This window comes from Falco naumanni, chromosome 8 (assembly GCF_017639655.2).
Source record: "Falco naumanni isolate bFalNau1 chromosome 8, bFalNau1.pat, whole genome shotgun sequence".
NCBI classification, from domain to species: Eukaryota; Metazoa; Chordata; class Aves; order Falconiformes; family Falconidae; genus Falco; species Falco naumanni.
This window is the reverse complement of record NC_054061.1, coordinates 56,877,103-56,895,372: the sequence shown is the minus strand read 5'-3', so window position 1 is coordinate 56,895,372 and position 18,270 is coordinate 56,877,103. Positions and strand designations below refer to the sequence as shown.

Sequence of the window (18,270 nt, the reverse complement as noted above, 5' to 3'; positions counted from 1 at the left end):
CAGTCCATCCATCACCCAGCATCTGGCAACAAAATCCATTTGTGCCGCTGCAGCCTTTGCTTGGTGCTGCCAGCCCTGCATTTTGGTGGTGGCCCCTCTCCCCATCTCCTGGACTGTGGGATCTCATGGGCACACTGGGGGTCCTAGAGAGAAAGAAGAACGCCAGGCCTGGCCTAAGGTGCTAGGCTAGGACAAACACCTGTTTTAATGAACATGAGGTTTGTACAACTCGTGTTTGCAGGGGATATTTACCCCAGAGGTGCCAGCCCCATCAAAACGCCCAGGTTTTGATCAAGCTGCCCCAAGCCTGGTGATGCTGTGACGGTGACAGTAGCCCTGTGGCAGCAGTGATACAGTCACCCCGTCCCCTCCATTGCAGCCTTTCCCTCCCAATGGGGGACTCATCCTGCCAGAGTTTAAACCAAGCAGAGTGTCTCTGCAATAGCCAAACCTTTCTGCTCTCACAGCCACATCGGAGGCCACCGTTTTTGCGGCACCAGTGGGAAGCACCGGGAGGCTTTGGGATCAAGCCACGCAGCCAGAGAGTGCTGGGGATGAAGCTGGGGGCCGCCTGCCTCCTGTGCCTACTGCTCACCTGCCTGACCCTGCCTGTCACCCACGGCCGCATCCGCGAGCGCTCCATGGAGAACAGGAGTAAGGGACTCTTCCCACCACCCCCCTGCCTCCAGACCCCTCTGCATCCCCAGATTCAGCTGCACTAGTGGGGGGTGAGGGGGGCCACTATGCAGAAGCAAAGCTTGCTTTGAAACAGCCTTTGCAATAGCTTTTATCCCCCTCAAGCCCCTTTTCTGCTCCCTTGGGGTGTCCTCGCCCCAGTCTATGGGTGCAATGCCCTGTTCCCCCCTCCATGTCCTCCCCCATCACCCCCTGATGGTTCCTCTGCTTTTGCCTTGCAGACCCGGACATTGACCCATCCTGGTACACAGGACGCGGGATCAGGCCAGTGGGGCGGTTTGGGCGGCGGCAAGCCCTGGGTGAGGGCACCCATCCTCGGGGGGCTGGCCGGCAGCAAGTCTGCGCCCCCCCCCAGCACCCCCTGGAGGAGCGGAGCCCCTGAGCTGAAGCCAACAATAAAAGCCCTTCTCCCTCTCATCCCTATGTTCCAGCCTCTCTGCTCTGAAACACAGCGGGGGGGTGGGGAGGGGTGCGTGTGCAGGTGGGCATGAGTTGGGGATGTGACCCCAAAAATTGCTGATGCTCACCGTGGCTTTGCAGTCTGCCCTGGCAGTGCATGCAGTGTGGCAGCACTTCCCTCTGCGCAACACAGTATGCTTATAAGCCCACAACCCAAAAAACACCCTAAAAATAAGCCCCAGAGGGTTCCCCTTCCCAGGTGCATCCCATGGGATCCCTGCATCATGCTGGCACCCATGAGTGCCCCCGACACCTTCATTTCAGCAGCGGCGGGGTCACAAAAAGCCAACCCATTTCCATGGCTTGGGTCAAAAATTCTCAGGGAGAATACAGGGCCCTTTCCATGGCACTGCATGTCCCCAAATGTCCCCTCATAAGCTGTATTCCCAAGCCAGACCATTTTACTCCATCTCCAGTCTGAAGGCGAGAGGGGCCACAGAGAAGGGTGACCTTCAGCATCCCTGTCTGCAGCTCCTGGTGCAGCATTGAGGGGCTAGGACTGTTTGGGGAGGGAAGGGTTAATCTTGGGAGGGAGGGGGCAGGTGAGGGGATAAGTGGCAATTAGCACCTAGCTGCCCTAAAGCAGGGGATTCAGGTAAGAGGAGGCAGCAAATCTGCCTTCTTGCTGAGATAGAGACCTGGTCCTGCTTCAGGGTGGCTCAGCCCTGGGGAAGTGTTGCAGGTCAGTGTCCCCAGCTGGTGTAGGGTGCTGGGGGCTCCTCAGCGGGGAGCTGACCTTGCAAAGCCTGACAAAGGGAACTGTAGTCCCCCTCTTCTCCATAGGGAACATCTTCAAAGGTGTCTGCTGCCTTATGGCTGAGCTCAGCCTAGCCAGGCCTTGTCCCATGGGCTGGCATCACCATCAGGGCATGCTCCAAAAACTGAGTGGTTACGTTGTGCTGCAGGCAGGGCATTTGCTTTGGCCCTGCTCTACCACCAGACAAGGCTCTTACATTAGTAATAAACTGGTGATTTCTCCAGAGTATGGGCTGTGATCCCTGTAACAGGTTGGGTGGGGGCTGGTGGGGTGAGGGGAGCCCCGGGTCTGGTCTCTGCCATCTCTAGGCTTCCTGTGGCCCCTTCCTGTCCTGCAGGCTAACAACCAGGTCAGGAAAAATTAAAATAACGCCTTCAGGGCAATAGTCTCTTTATTTGCAGCCTGGGTTTAAAGCCACTGGGACGCACCTGCTTTGCTCTGGAAAGAAACCCCTCCCTTTTTAGACAGGAAGGGAGATGGAGGAGGTGACATGCAGCTGGGGTGGGGGGATGTTGCCAGTCAGGGCTGGTGGCAGTGGTGCTGGTAGATCATGCTCCTCTCTGGAAGCAGAAAGTTGATGGAAGAAACCCTGTGCTTTACCTCTTGGATGAAGCCAGTGCTAGAGGGTTGAAGAGGCCCCTGTGCCCCCAGAATGGGCTCTGATGTTGCTCTGAGGGGGAGGGTGGTTGGTCTGAGCTGCTTCTGTGTCCCCCCTGTTTTGTCATTGCTTCTGTTGGAGACCTCATCCAGCCACTGCTGAGGTCAGAACTGCCCATCTTCAGAGTCAGCAGCATCCTGTCCTTGCCCTGCTCTCCCCCAGGTCAACTGTTGACCTCCCGTGTAGGGATGGGGCTGATGCCTTCTGTCGTTCCCGCTGCAGGAGCTCTTGGGCTAGGAAGAAACACAAGGTGAGAACTGTTCATTTCTCTTGCTAGTGGGGTAGGATGTGATGGCTGTCTCACCTCAGGGGAGCCACTGGTGGCCACTGGTACCATCCCACAGTAAACATGTTAGACCTCTACTGAACAGCTATTCTGGGGACACCGTTGCACCTAGACTGGATGGTAATGCAAACCAAAATTGTGACTTTGGGAGAGGGCCTCAAATCCATCTCTGATGTTGGAGCATCCTGGGGTGGATCCATCCATCTTTCTGCCCCAAGCGGTGTGGCACACTTCACAGAAACCATGGACTGTTCTGGCTGTGACCCAGGCAGCTGCCAGGTGTGGTGCAGGCTGGAATGGCTGGGATGAAGATCTCAGTGGCACGTATGGGCAATGAAGGGGGTCAGCTTTGAGGGTGAAGGCATTTACAGCCTTAAAGCAGAGGTTTGGGGCCTGTGGTTCACCTGCCTGTGCTCTCACCTACAGCCATCACACTACTCACCTATGGCCATAAAGATATCATTTACTTGGTGGTTGGATTTTGCAGATGTCTCCATGAAGAGGAGGCCTTTGGTCCTTGCAAACTCTTCTCCCTCCTAGATGGAGACAAGCAAAGTTATTCCCCCAGCCTCCTCTGAGGCTGCTTAGTTTTTGTTACTGTGGCGTTTCATGGCAGGTCAATAATTGCACGGGGACTCTGGAGGTATTTGAAAGCCTTTTAAATTCTCATCTTTTCTAGGCCATATCCCAGTGCTTGCTGGCAAGGGGGTGATGAGGGGGTCTGGGAGCTCACCACAGGCGCTCACCTCGGTGGCAACTTCTCGCTCAGCCGCAAGGTCCATCTTGTTGCCCACCAAAGCAATGACTATTTCATCAGGAAGGAATTCCTTCTCCAGGTCCCTCAGCCACAGCTTTGCTCTGTTGAGTGTTTCCTGGAGACATGGAGACAAAACTATCCAGTGATCTGGTTTTGATTCAATCCCTTTGTCTTGAGCATAGCAAAGCTGGATGGGTGGCTCCAAACCAACAGGGGTGGAAGAAATGTGTTTAGGAGGCTTTGATTACTCTCTCATTGAAACAGGTCATTGGACCTCAAACTGATTCCTTTAGGGATAAATCAGCCTTGGATGGTATGTACCCTTTCTGCGTGGCAGCGAAATCACCCCTGGGGTGGTGGCATGGTTCTGCATGGGCAGGGAAAGCCCCTGGCATGTCCCAGATGGACATTCATCTTCTCAAATGGTTGCTTGCATACTGCGTTCTGCTCTACCAAGGACAAACACCATCACCTGGACACCTCTTCCCTACCAGTGCTGCTGCAGCACGGCACAGTTCTGGCAGGGACAGGATCAGCACCTCCTGCCTTACCTTGTTAGCGATGTCGTAAACAAGGAGAGCAGCATGGGCACCCCGGTAGTAGAGGTGGCAGACACTGTGGTACTTCTCCTGGCCTGCTGTGTCCCAGATCTCAAACTTGACAGTGGCTACCTCCAGATTGAGTGTCTGTGTGAAGAAGGAGCCTGCAAGCAAGATGCAGGGTGCACGTTTGCTTGCAAAAGCAGAGAGCTCAAATCCATTGCCATGAGGTCAAACGCATCCCAAGGGCCAGTAACAATGCTCTAATACAAAAATTGGGATGGGTTTCTCACAAGCGCTGACACCACTGATGAGGCGGTGTGCCGCAAGGCAGGGCAGCCTGTGGCAGTCTGGGAGCCCTCCCTGACAGCAGACTTGGGTGGATGCACACCAGTTTTGATGTCAGATAACTCTGAGCTTTGCAGAATAGCCCCCAGCTAGAGCCATCTCCACCTTGCTGGTGGCTCAGATCTGAGAGCTGTGAATAGGAATATCCACTGAAAACGGGCTCACACTGGAGGGGGTCCTCCATCACTTCTCCCAGGGAGCAGATGGCTGCTTGTGGACCAGCCAGAGCCATGGCAGAGGTACGAGGGAGCAGCCCCGCAGCACCTCGCTCTCCTCTACCAGCTAGCTCTTCAGGCTCCGTGTGGGACTACAGCCTCTGTGCTTGCTGTGCCGCCTTAGGGCAAAATGCAGGTACAACGTGTAAAACAAACATCTATAATGTCTGGGTGCTGTAGGAAGCTGTGCTGATGCAAATGCATAGGGGAGGCAGCTTGACCGCAGCAGGTATGCTAGCCCGAGGGAGGTTATAGAGGGAGCAGGACTCTCGCAGCTCTCCAGATAGTTTTCATCAAAAGACAAGCAGGCATGTGGCCTGCCTTTGGATGTGGGCTGTTCAGCATGGCTTGTCAGGGCAGGATGCACAGCGGCAGATGCTTTCCCCTTTGCCAGTGGGGCAGAGCGTGGGGCTTGCAGCCTGGCCAGGGTGTGGGAAGGTATGCACTCTCAGCTCTGCTGGCAGGCTGGGGGAATGAACCTACCCGCTGGGCAGTGCTGAGGGGTCCTCTGCAGCTGGCATCTGCCTCCTGGGCTGTCCTGCCTGCTTTGGAGGCCCAAACCTCCCTTTTCCAGCAGGACACTGAGGCTGGAGCAGCTCATGGCTCATGTGCAGGGGAGACTCTCTTGGGGGCGTCTGCATAGCTGCAAGGGCAGCACAGGACCAAGCATGCAAAGTGCACATGAACTATACCATTTGGACTCCAGGTTTCACTCAGTTTGCTGCTTATCTGCCTCCAAGAAGCAGAGCTAAGCCAAACCTGTGCAACTTGGTTGTGGCTTTGCTTACAGCCTGGCACTGAGGAAAATGGGCTGCAGAGACCTGAAGATGACAGCACAGAGGAAGGTCTGGCTCTGGGGCAAGTCCATATCATGTTCAAAAGTGGGTCTGTGCTGCTGCAAGATGTACCAACTGGTTCTCCCGCATCCCATCCCGCTGCAAGTAAGAGCATCAGGCCTGGTCTTTTGTCCAGAGCCATCAAGCTATTGAAGCTACTCACTCACATCCCACGGTTGGCAGTGACTCTTTGAAGTCATTTTTCACGTATCGGTAGGCTAGGCTTGACTTTCCCACTGATGTGCTCCCCAGAAGAACCACCTTGTAGATGTAGGTGGGGCGAATCCCCTCCAGGAATGTGCCTGGCATTGCTTCCTGTGCCATGCCCTGCAAGGAAACCAACTCTGTTAAACGTACATCTGCAGTGATTCCAGGTCCATCAGCTGAGCCTCCTGCATCAGCTCCTGACTGGTGGCAGTAAGGCAGGTGGGGTTTAACCTCAAAATAGGCTAGAATAAAATCATTAATATCCCGAATCAAATTCAAATACATCAAACCATCTGCCACTGTCTGTTATGACCAGAGGGTGGGGATCTTTAGGAAGAAACTTGATGCAAAAGGCCACCTTGGATGTAGACAAGGAGACTAGATTGGATGCATCTCCTTTAGAGAGGACATGCTGGAGAAAGTTAATGGCAGAGTGACATCACTTATAAGTGTGCCTTGCTCTCGAGCACGTGCCCTTTACCAAAGTCCTGGTGAAGAGCTTAGGCTGATGTTCCATTTTTATTGTGGGTCCCGGTTAGAAGTTATACTGGGGAGCTTAACTCGCACCTGAGCTCATCTCCAGCCTGGAGATGATGCTGCTACCAGCTTGCTAAGGACACTGCCTGGGGATAGGGCTTTGAGGCAGCACCGCTTCAAGTCAGCATGTCGACCACCAGGGTGAAAAAGCAGCAGTGAGAGGACCTGACTCAAGCATCCTTGGGGTCAGCAGCACATGTAGCAGACGGCATATACTCCTGCACCACAGATTAAGAAAGCCCAGGCAGACCTAGCCCATGAAGTCTCATGCCCTCATGACCATTGCACCACCAAGTGTGACTGTGCATCACTCGGGGTGGAGCTACGCTGCGCAGTGACCAGGGATGGTGGGGGAGCATGGCCCAAAATAATGGTGGTTGCCTCAAACCTGACTAAGAAGAGAGATGCTGCAGAGCACTGGACATACCCTGGGAAGAGGATGGTCGGTGTGAGCCCTCCTGGGTGGCACGTGTCCCCTTCTCCCAGCCTTCAGCTCAAGGAAGTGACGCTGCCCTGCTGTCTGTGGGAACTGTCAGCGCAGGGTGGCGAATAACACCGCCTTGCAGCTAGCCAAAGCTTTGCCCTGGCTCCTCCTCACAGAGCTCCTCCTCCAAAAATACTCTGCTCATATGGAGAGGTATGTAGGAGAGAGGGAGGTTCATGCAGAGCTTGAAGATGAAGGGTCACAGAGTGTTGAACTGAGCAGGAGAGGGCATGAGATGATGCACTTGCATGCGTTTATCCCACATGCAGTGGCAAAGGGGAAATATGCCACCAGCAAGCCCATAACTGCTGCGTGCAGAGATGAAGTGTACCTCCTATAAAGATCTAATCTTCTAACACCCAAAGGCAGCAGAGGAGCCTTGTGAAGGATGCTGAAATGTTTGCGTCCTGCTGCTGGTCCCTGCCTGTGTGTCCTGATCCTCTCACCACTATTCCATGCGAGATGAAGAGCCTCCCGTGCTGGTGTGAACAGTGCCTGCCTGGGGTGCTTCCCTCCATGTGTTTTTGAAGAAAGCTCTAGTCAGCCAGAGAGCAGGGACCTGCAAGACTTATAATGAAGATCTGGTGCAATTACTCCAACTTCTACCTGGGGCTCACAGGAGTTTGGCATGCAGAACTTGCAGGTGAGCAAGAAGTACCTTTATAAGGGCATGTAAGAGCGGCACTTAGCAATGTCCTGGCCAGGAAAGTGTCTGCAGCTCCCTTGTTGTCTGACAAAAGCCTCTTGTCCTGCACACTGCTCATGCCACATGTCTCCTTTATTTTGCCTGTCTTCCCCCTGCAATCTGGCAGGCTCCAGACCTTTAATTCTTCTCCCTTCCCTGAGCTGTTATCAAAGCAGGTTGTCATTAAGAGCATTCCTTGGTGCTGGCTGAACCCAGCTCTGTATCTTTAGATGCAGGTGGCTTTTCTGCTTAGTGAGATGGGCTTTCATCCCCTTAAAAACCAGAGTTAAGAATCTTCTCCCCTAGCTCACACAGCCCACCAACGAAAAGTGGGATTGCAGTTTGTGCAGAACAGCTAGTTAGGGGTGGGTTATGTGGGGTTTTTTAAGCAGGAAAAAGATAAACCCTGCGGTACAGCATAAGGGTGCTCCTTGTGGTATTAATTACATATATTTGCTTCTTTCTAGGCCTGGAAATAAGACTTCTATCCTTTCTGAGCAGTTACGTTAGCTACCGTAGGTGATAAACTATAAAACTCTGTAGGGAAGCAAGAAGCTGCAGGAAAACCACCCAAGATTGCCTATATTAAACTCAGTTTCTCATTATTTCACTCTGCTCCTCTCTGTTTAACATTAAAAGGCTGTATTGGTGCTGGAACAAAGCTCACCTGAGAATTACTGCAATGACAGACATTTCCTTGCAAACTTTTCATGCTAGCAAGCACCTATTAGAGATGGGGAGTTTTTCCAAAGCTCATTTGAAACAATTTATGTGTTGAGGCAGAAAGTGAGTCTTTCTCTCAATCTGAGGAGAACAGCAAAGAAGCAAAACAAGTGGCTTATTTCTGATTCAATGGAAAATAGGATTTAGGGGAAACTGTTTTCTTCGTCCTTTTTTTGTTGAAAATGGAGTGTACAGAGTAAAACCCCATGCTCACTGGCTAAGGGACTGGCAAAAGTCCTGCAGACTTCTCACGTGGCTGGTAGTCACCCTTCTGTGGTTGTTCCCTGCCTTGGGGAAGAACCTGTTGGCAAGACTCTGCTTAGGGTTACAGTCAGCTCCACAAATCCAGGATGCTGTGCCAGCAGGGTCACCAATCTCTGCTCTAGGTGCAGATAATGGTGTTGCTGCCTCGCAGCAAACAGCTTCCCTGTCCTTCCAGCCAGCACCTGTGCTGCCAATGAAGCAGAAGCTCCTTCTTCAAATGAAAACCCCGACTTCCCTCTTCCCTGGGGTGACTGAGCATATCCAGGAGGAACATTTAAAGCAACTTTCCTACTGATTTCTGTGAGTTAAGATCCAGCAAAGTGCACCTGAATGTCAGGAAGCTTCTCTCAGTCTGACTAGAATAAGTTTTATTTATCTCACTACAGACTCAAAACTCAGAAGTCACTGATGCTTCTGTGCAAAATGGCTTTGGCAAATGTTCCTGCACAGGCTTTCAAAGGTTGAGGTGTTACCTGAACTGTGACTGCTTAGATGCTGGATTTTGGGACTTTTTAGTCTGATCCTGGTAAAGAATAACTTGGCAATTTAGGGTGCAGCCTGGGCAACAGCTGTGGTGTTACAAGTCCTGTCCTCGTGCCTGAAGGCCACACTGAAGGGGCAGGGAAAGTTGAACCTACTCAGATTCAGTATAAAGAGCCAGAGATTAGCCTAGACTAACTTCTCTTCAACTGTAAAAATCATGTTGGTGGATTTAGTCTCCAGACGCAGCTTAATATTCTGTGACCACTGTGTCTAGCAGTAGATATTCAGGGCAGGCTTGACTGATCTTACACTTACCTAGAACATGAGTGCCAAAATGGCCATGACGCAGATCATTTCTCTCTTCCTAATGGAGAAAATCGTGTTCTCAGCCATACACCCCCATTCCCCTGTCTCGATGTCTCCTTTCCTTCCCGTGGGCAATGGGGTGGGTATGTGGAAGCAGTTCCAACCAGCGTTAACCAGCTTCCTCTATAGAGCCCATTGGTTTAGTGTAAATCAACTTAAAGGTAATCTGTTTGCTGGGTACAGCTGCAGCACCAGATCAGTGATACTGCACTTGAACTGCCTGCTCTCACTGTTTCCAAGAAGGAACCTGACAAATCTGTTTATGAGGGTGACTCAGTTGTTTATAATTAGCAGGAAAGTGGACTTTATCTAAGGGGCATCCTTTCAAACTCATGTTTTATGGGCATAAATACAGCAACATGAGGTGGCAAAGTAGATATTTGCACTGGAATGCAACAGCAAGGGCTTGGCTTTTGCCAGTCAACCAGTAGGTATCTCTGCAGTATTTTTAACCAGGAAAGGGGTAGGTGGGGATGGGGGTCTGGACCTGGTATATTTATTGTTGGGGCATAAGCTTTTTATTTCCAAAGAAAACAGTAAAAAAAGAAAAGAAATGCTACTGTGAAGTGTTATTTAAGACTATTTAACTTCCTGGCAAATTAATGATATTTAAGTCAAATGTTTAACTGATGTCTAAGCTTTTCTAAACCACAAGCTCTAAGAAGATCCTAAAACCATTAAAGACATTTGCTGAGTTTCTGCAGGGGTGCAGCAGTGAACAAGAACCACAGTTAATGAGTTCCTTCGGGGTGGGGTGAAACAGGACTGCAATGCTACCTATGTAAGTCTGCAGTATCTATCCTTGTAATTTTTGGACACAACGCTTTAGGTTTGTTCAGATTTAGGTGTCCCACCCCATTCTGTTCCCTGCCCCCCAACACCCCCACCCCACCCCAAGAGTGATCATGCACCTACCTCCCCAATTAACTTCTAGCATTCAGCTCAAAGCATTCCTCTGCTTTTGGGAGCCTCCTCCTACCCACTAAAGCTCTCGCACCGCTAGCGTAGCAGCACGGCCATTTAGAAAATTCGCTTAAGCCAAGGTTACCAGGGGATACAAAAATCCCAACTGCAAAGACTTAATGTGTAAACACTGTCAGATTTACATAGTGCTGATTTCTCAATGCAATAAGCTCTCCTCAAAGCTAAGGGGAAGAGAATAAGGGTCATTAACTGTGCAGCCAGAGCGGGTTGGGGAAGTAACGCAGCAATAAACAGAGACTGTGCTGGGCTGCGGGTGAGACCAAGTGCTCTAAGACCTTCGCAGCAGCTCTTCGGCTGCTGGAGACGGTGGGGTAAGGACAAAGGGCTTCCTAAGTCTTCCTAAAATCTCTTCTTTTGGGCAGGGAGCCACTGAGGACAGTGCTGCCCTCCCTGCTGGAATCCCCTTTGCAGCTGGGATGCAGGGCTGCTTCCCCGTGGGAGGAGGACAGTTCTGGGAACTTGTCTGGGAAAGGCACCTTGGAGATGGTGGGTCGGGGCTGGGCCTGCCCTGATGGAGTTCCCCGGCAGAGGATGCCTTTACCTTCTGAAGCCTTGCTCTCCTCCCAGTGCTCCAGTCCGTGGTGTCAGGGGTGGTGGGGCGACGGCCCCCTCCAGCTGCCCAACCCTTTCTGTGCCAGGGGTGGATAAAAGCGAAACCAGCCAGCCCAGCGGCTCCTGGGGAGTGGTGTCAAAGGGAAGAGACGACCGACCGACCGGAGATCAGTGAACCTTAGACCTGCTGGCAAGCCAGGCAAGCTGGGACCACAGGGCTGCTGTCACACTGAGTGGGGTTGCTGGCCATGCCCCCTATACTCCCTCCTTCCCGCCCCCCCGCCCCCGATTCGCATACTGGGGTTTGAAGGTGGGTGGGTGGGTGGATGGATAGATGGATGAATGAGTGGGTGGGTTTTTCCCGGTGCCTCAGGATCTCATGGGGAGTAAAAGCAGCCCACAGCCTACCACTGGGGTTTGAGACAGGGGAGGGCTGGTATTGGGCTGGCTGGAGCCACGGCGTGCCAGGGATCTGGCCTTCTCTGGGTTTTTATAGTACGGCAGTTTCTGCTGACGCACGTTAGACCTGGCTTTGGTCTGGTGCCAGGGTACAGGCTCGGATAACTTGGACCCAGGATTGCCAGGGCAATTTGTTTTCAGGAGCTGGCTGGTTTACCAGCTGGTAGGTGACAGCCTACCCGCTTCTTTTGCAAAGCACTTCAGCAGACGAGCTGGGGAAGTGCAAAGAGAGCAAAACCTGAGCTTTTAGGCTTTTACTGCCTTTAATTAAAGGAACGGCTTGTTACAATAGGCAGCTGGGGCTTGGTGCTTTGGAGAAGGCTGCTCTTGTTAAAGCTCTAATAGCTTGAGAATGAAATCACAGCAAGTTAATGCATTGGGATAACAGGTCTGGAGTAAGAAGAGGAAGATCTGATAATTAAAAATCTAAATGAAGATAGTTTTTGTATTTCTGTCACTCATCTTGTCATAGGCAATGTCTTTCCTTCAAGTAACAGCTCCTAAAGTTTTCTGGAAGTGAAACAGACTTTACAAAATTTAGTCCTAATAGCTACAGGGAGCAGGGTGAAAAGCAGGAGCCCTACAAGCAAGCTTAAAAGAGCACATCCTAGTTTTGAAAAGAAGAGCATGTCTTGTGACTTCCAAGGCCTGACTGCTCCAGCTCAATTACTTCCCATTTCTATGATGAAATGTCATGTACAGATGCCTGAGAGTTGCACAGGCTTCATGCAGGAGTGGTTCCCGCACCAAGTGGTATCACTATGAAAGGTTTTGGTCTGCAAGCCAAATGAGTGTTTCCCTTTGCTCGGGAGTGTGTCCATGCATGGATTTGCACTGTCACAGCAAACCTGGCTTGAGTATACCCACGTACACCTCCAGCCTGAGAGCAGATCTTACCCTGCACACAGCTTTTTTTCCCAGAAGGAAAGTCTTTACCTTCCCAGGTCTATTCCCATCAGCTCTGCAGAAGCTAGAACGGGATTTGGGGATCTTTTGAAGACTATTCCTACCAACCCTATGAAAGCCCAAACCATCTGAGGCTGGTATTGCTTTTTCAGCACAGAAACAGTTTATGTGCTCCCGTCCTCTCCCATAACTTTTTTCACATGGTTGTGCTGTAAAATGAGCTGACTTAAAGCTTTATTTTTTTCTCCAGTGCTTCGGATAGATCAGTTCTTCAGTAGGAGTCTCAGCATGACCCTGTGAACAGTCACACAGGCACAGTAGAGAGATAGAAAGGTGTTTCAGGGTTTGGGAAGAGCTGGAGGCATGGATACCTTAGGCTAGGATTGCTGCAGCCACAGATTCCTTGCCCACAGTGAGGAGTGATGCTCAAAGGCAGTCTGTTCCCATTTACCTGCTGGTTTGGACCTACAAACTGCGGTAACATCATGCACCTAAACTAAGCCTCTAATTCTTAACAGAAAATTAAGCTCTCAGTCTCGGCTGGAAGGCTTTGAAGCCTTATGAAAGGGTTGCCTTGTAGCTGCTAAGGGAAACTTCATTTCTAATTTGTGCTGCTGCAGTAAGCACCACTCTCATGCTCTGTTATTTTCATACCAGTCTTATCTGCCCAAGCAGATGTTACATCTTGAATGCCTTTGTTAAGGTCTTTTATAAAAGGAAGTGGTGTAAAGGAGTTGCCTGCACAAAGTGCTATGGCCTCACTGGTATAGATGCCCCTGAGTCCTCTGGACCCCAGGGCAGCGTGCCCCTTGCATGGGCTGGGGCATCTGCCTCCTGGACGAGCCCTTCTCCGGCTTCCGGTGAGCCAGACCCCACTAGAGGGCACAGCTCATCTACAATTTCAAACAACGGCGATGCGGGCTCCTCGTTGTCGTTTCTGAACGGGACAACCAAGTAGATACAAATCGGGGAGGGTGACGAGAGAGATGGCCTGGGGTCTCCTTCTGGAATTACATCTGGACAGCCAGCTTTTCTCTGGGCGGCTCTGCTCTGCCAACAACTGGGATGTGAACCTCTGTGGTAAACACTGTTGCAGTGTTGGGGAGCCAGAGCTTTTTTGCACAGTATCTTGGTCTGCCTGCCCGCTTCATGAGCGCGCAAATATCTTGCTGTCCCGGATGCTCAGGATCAGACCTCCTTCAGCAGTGAGTGGTTTGCAAGTAAAGATTGTAGCTGCATCAAAACTGGATTGGTAGAGCACGTGGAGTGACCTGCACAAAGCTAGGGATCCACCTTGCTCAGCTGCGCTTGTGCAATGAAGGGTTCCTTACCTGAAACAAAGTTTATTGGTAAAAGCTGGGCATAGGTTGTTTTTTCAGGGTTAGGAGTTGCATTTAATTTTATGCTTGCCTGATGTAATTATGCACAAGAATTTGCAGGAGAGGTCTGGCCACGTGGGTGGTAGGGATCAAATATTGTAGCTTAGCAATGTGTGATCTGAGCATCTGGAACGCCCTTGGTAGACCTTCTCCCACTGTTCCACCTCAGCCTTTTCTTTGACTTTTTTAACAGTGAAGGAAATTGTGATGTTTCAGTAGTGCACAGGAATGCCAGAACAGGTCAAAATAAAACTCCTAGAGAAAATGTGTGAGAATACTTCCAATAATCCTGTATTTCTGGCTCTGCCTGCTGTGTAACTTCAGGAGGGTTGCCTCTCCTTCCCCCTGAGTAAAAGGAGGCACAGGGACACAGAACTTTCTGGAGCAGTTTGGGAGCTCCTGGACTCTTTTTTCAGTGATTATGTTGCACTTGGTTCCTCCTGACTAATTGCTGTGAGGAAGCATTAGCTCATCGATATGAGCACTGTAAATCATCCCTTGCTTAGGGAAGAGCAGTTGGGTGGAAACGGCAGCAGGGTTTGGTAATAAGGGCACTACCATAGGCTGAAAACAGACTAAAACGTCAGCTTTGCCACTGCTCTGCCCATGGGAAGATTATTTTTTCTCCCCTGATTTGTTTCTCCTGCTGTCCTTGGCTTGTCCATTTGGTTTGTGTGTGCTCCCTAGCGTGGTCTGTGCCGGCAGCACAGCACAGCAGGTCTGATCTCCGTCGAGGCTCACATAATGCTGAAACAACAGGAAGACCTTGTACTGCTCCCAAACTGTTAACTGCTTAGCCTCAGCTTTAGCATTTCTGGGCCCCTGAGATCCCTGAATACCCCAAAGTTGTTTCTGATGGGCCTGTTTTCATCCAAAATGCTCCTGTTGTGGTTTTTATTATTATTATTATTTGCGTGTTTCAAGAGTACAGCCGTGGTCTCAGCAGCCCTGCTCAGCTGAGCACTTTGTGCCATTAGCTTGGGCATCTCCAGGCTCTTTTCTGCTCACATTGCTGCACCATTTTGCACAGGGACAGGGGCTGCAACCTCACTCCTGAGTTTGGCTGGTCTAACAAAGAACAGCCACAGATACCTGAGCATGTTTCAGCTGCTCAAATTATACCATGAGCACCGCTGTCCGCCTTGCCTTTTGCTCTCCAAAGAAAATGTCTGAAAGCACAAGTGGCTTTTCAGGTTTTTTTCCCGCTGGTGGATGTGGAGGAGCAGAAAAAGTGTGCTTTTTACACTAGAAGGGCTTTGTAAAACTTCTCTGGCCTAAACCACAGAGATGGGGTTTGCTAGAGCTGCTTTAGAGTTACACCTGTACAAACTGAAGCTGCCACAACAGGGATAGAGCAGTATGAGCTTATTGGATATGGTAGCCTGGAAATCCTTATTTGCTTTTTCGGAGACCCATATATATATATCTATAATATGTGTGTATACGTACGCAGGCATTTTAGAAAGTATGGGGGGTGTATTTGATAGCGCCTGAATCCTGCTGCTGTTCTGTGCCATGGCCTGGTGGCTTTTGGGCTCCGGGCTGTGCTGAAAGTCCACAGTGGCCATGGGCTACTGCTGACCTGATGTAAAGCCGCTGCTGCTGGAGACTGCTATATTTATAGGCTCTCATGGGCTGCTTCTGTATTGCCAGGCTTTCTGAGAGTGTCACCCGTGGTCTTGATGCTGTTGCAAAGCCAGCACTTTGTCTATTGTGAGCTCTGGCTAGCTGGAAAGAAGTGAGGTTATGGTCAGATTTAGACAGTTGGCAATGGGCATGCAGAGCCCAGAATTAACGGTCATAGAAACGTGGGTTTTGTTATGACCTTGCCTAAGAGATTTTGGCTCCTGGACCAGCTGTAGGACAGGCAATTTGTCTCTCTTCACAGCCAGCTTCAAAGGAACCAGTCACTTGTGTGCAAGTATATATAGCATGCCTTGTTTTGGGGATGTAATTATTTTGGTTTAGCTGGAATTGCTATAAATGAGCTTACCAAGCAGAGTGCACCTGTGGTCCTCACCCTGCTCTTGCAGAGCAGCTCTCCTCACTGTGCTCCTTTGAGCAGGGCTCCAAAACACTGAGTGTTGGTCTGGGGAGCCCCTGGCCAGCTTTGGTAAAGGTGGACATGCTGCCTCTTGCTGAGCAAGCCAGCCTGGCCCTTGTCAGTGGCCAGCAGATATGAAGCCTCAGAAATAAGATGGGGCTCTTCTATTTTTAAAAGCCTATTTGTTTCAAGAAGAAACATCTGGAACTGTGGTAAACAAAATTAATTCAAAATGATTGGTTCGTCCAGTGGTCCCAACATATTATGTTCTCAAAACTGCCATATCTGTGCTGTTAAATAATGTGTAATCCCTTGTTTGCATGATGGTTCTTATAGAAAACATGGATAAGAATTTAATCACATAGGCCTAGCTTGGAATGGAAATGCCTTTTCTAAGCACCCTGGCCTTGCTGTTTCTCCTTTTCTGTGCCTGCAGTAATGTCATGAACTGATGCAATAAGATGAACCCCTGAAGTTCAACTCAGCAAGTTCAGCTCCTGAAGCCTGAAGATCCATGGTAGCCTGGAGGCCCAGGGTAGCCCACTAGTGATCATACAGGCAAGGTTTGTTTTGTTTGATACTGCAACAGAGAATCACAAGATCATTTTGTCAGTTTGTCAGTTTTGAGAAGAGGAAGGGATGTGGCTTTGTTAATGAAAAAAAGATTGGGCTCCTCACTGTTGCACTGATAAGAGAGTTAGGAAGTATTTTGAGGATTGGTGGAGTTGTAACGATGAACAGATCATTTACACTGAAGCTCAAAACTGAGCCTGTCATGAACTGCTTCAGGCTTCTAAAATGCTAGTCTTCCTGTATTAATTATTAACATTGCTAAAACACTCCAGAGATTGGCTTGGAAACATTAAACAAGCTTAATATTAATGACTCCCAGATGATAAGTGACAGTGAACATTAGCATGTGTTAAAGACCGAGGAGGGAAAATAACTACTGACTACAATAAACATTTTAAGTATAGTGGGATTAAATTACAAAAAGAATACAAGTGTGAACCACAAGAAAGGCTTTCCTATAGCATTGTCTGCTACATTTGAAGAGACAGTTAATATTGTTTCCACCTTTGAAATTACACTTAACAGGTCACAATAATTAGACTTGAAAAATAGGGATGCACTGAGGTGGAAAATGTCTGCCACCAACTTCTTTACTCTTGAGAGGAGCCATGCTTTGGCTAGAGACTGTTGCAGGTAGCTGCCTACCCACACTGGTTACCTGCTAGCTACAGTCCCTTGTGATTTATAGGGAATTTCTCAAAACATTTTTTTAATTATTTGCTATGAACATCCCCTGCTGAGGGTGGTGGAGGTGGGGTGGAAAGAGATATAACGAAAAGTAGTCAGTGTTCCCTCTCAGTGCATGGAGAGGTTCTTGCCATATGTCTAGTAAGTAAATTGCAACTTTTGCGAAAGGAATATGTGGCTTCCCCTAGCAAGAACGTCTCCATCGAACATTTTGCTTATTTTAGACTTCATGTTCTTTTATATTAAGGGGACCTTGGCCAGCAGGACCACCCCCGACGAGTCCAGCCCACCTTGTCAAAACAGCTGCTATGCAGAGACCTCTGGCTCTAGCTTGGGTACCTGACTTCAAAGGGACAGCCAGCTCCTCAAGGGTATGGAAATGAAGGAAGCAGTGCTGTGAAATAAGAGACATTGTTACCTAACAAGGTTCTGGTTTTGCAGCATTTTACATGATTAAAGCACTTAAGCGCTCTCTTCCACATGCATGGTCTGGTGCCTACCACAAGCTTCACGTACTGCATTTTTGCCAGTGGGGATATCACATTTGGGATGGACCTTGAGCTCTTCGATAAACTTGGTGGCAACAGGCCAGCTGGCTTATGCTACTAGTCTGGGAACTGTGAACACTTACAGAGTGATCACACATGTTCCCTTAGGAAACTAGGTTAAAAATGGCTGTAGGCGGTACCTTTCTATATGAAGGGCTATAGAGGAGCTCACTGTCAGCCAAAAGTTGCTCCCAGCTTAGTAATCTATCCAGAAGTGTTTCATCTGTCTATGTGAGACAGTTGTAATGAATGCAACTGAAAATGGTTTGCTGGTGCTTGGAAAGAGAAATATTTAAGTAATGCTGTCTAGCACAGAGTTGGAAAGTTCATGTGGGTGTGAGTATAATTTTATTTCCCCTGAAATCCCCACCCAGCTTTTGGATGTATAGTACAGACACATTCATAGGGCATTTGATGATGCGTTTTGCCTCTTCATGCTTTGCAGCAGACTGGTGGCCACATCGCAGTCCTGCTTTCTTGGGGTCATGTCTAAATATTTGGCTGGTTTTCAGTCTCACACACTGGGTGTTATAGGCATGGTCTCTAAAGGCACAAGCATAGAAATTATTTCATCAGTATGAGCCTGAGCAACCTCGTTTAACACCAGCCACTAGCAGTAAAGCAGTCAGCCTTACACAGAGGTGAAATGAGTCATCTGTTGCCAATAAACTAGGAAGGAACAAGGATGCCTCTGGGGTGAACCATTATCTGCTGTTACCTAGAGCAACTCTTTCTATAATTGAAAAATATATTAAATATTATTTTGGGAATTTCTAATTAGTTGAGTTGAGCCACTAATGTGCTCAGGATGTTTCAGAAACTTAAACTAGTAACTGCC

At 49.6% G+C, this 18,270-nt stretch overlaps 1 protein-coding gene across 1 annotated transcript; it reads right to left on the bottom strand.

Moving 5' to 3' along the window:
- Positions 1-2,307: 2,307 nt before the first annotated feature.
- RAB17 (RAB17, member RAS oncogene family) lies at positions 2,308-16,064 on the bottom strand. Its single transcript, XM_040602820.1, has 6 exons — positions 10,826-16,064; positions 5,719-5,878; positions 4,165-4,316; positions 3,603-3,728; positions 3,299-3,392; positions 2,308-2,803 (listed from the first exon to the last, which is right to left on the bottom strand). Exons 2-6 carry the CDS (start codon positions 5,873-5,875, stop codon positions 2,697-2,699), a joined length of 636 nt encoding a protein of 211 aa, XP_040458754.1. The 5' UTR covers positions 5,876-5,878; positions 10,826-16,064; the 3' UTR covers positions 2,308-2,696.
- Between the last annotated feature and the right edge of the window lie 2,206 nt (positions 16,065-18,270).

What these genes read in the sequence shown, in the direction of transcription:
- RAB17 (XM_040602820.1), bottom strand. Translation starts at nt 5,875, where the DNA reads ATGGCACAGGAAGCAATGCCAGGCACATTCCTGGAGGGGATTCGCCCC. An exon ending in GTCACTGCCAACCGTGGGAT is followed by an intron (nt 4,317 to 5,718) that starts GTGAGTGAGTAG and finishes TCTTGCTTGCAG; the next exon opens with GCTCCTTCTTCACACAGACA. An exon ending in AGCGAGAAGTTGCCACCGAG is followed by an intron (nt 3,393 to 3,602) that starts GTGAGCGCCTGT and finishes GTCTCCATCTAG; the next exon opens with GAGGGAGAAGAGTTTGCAAG.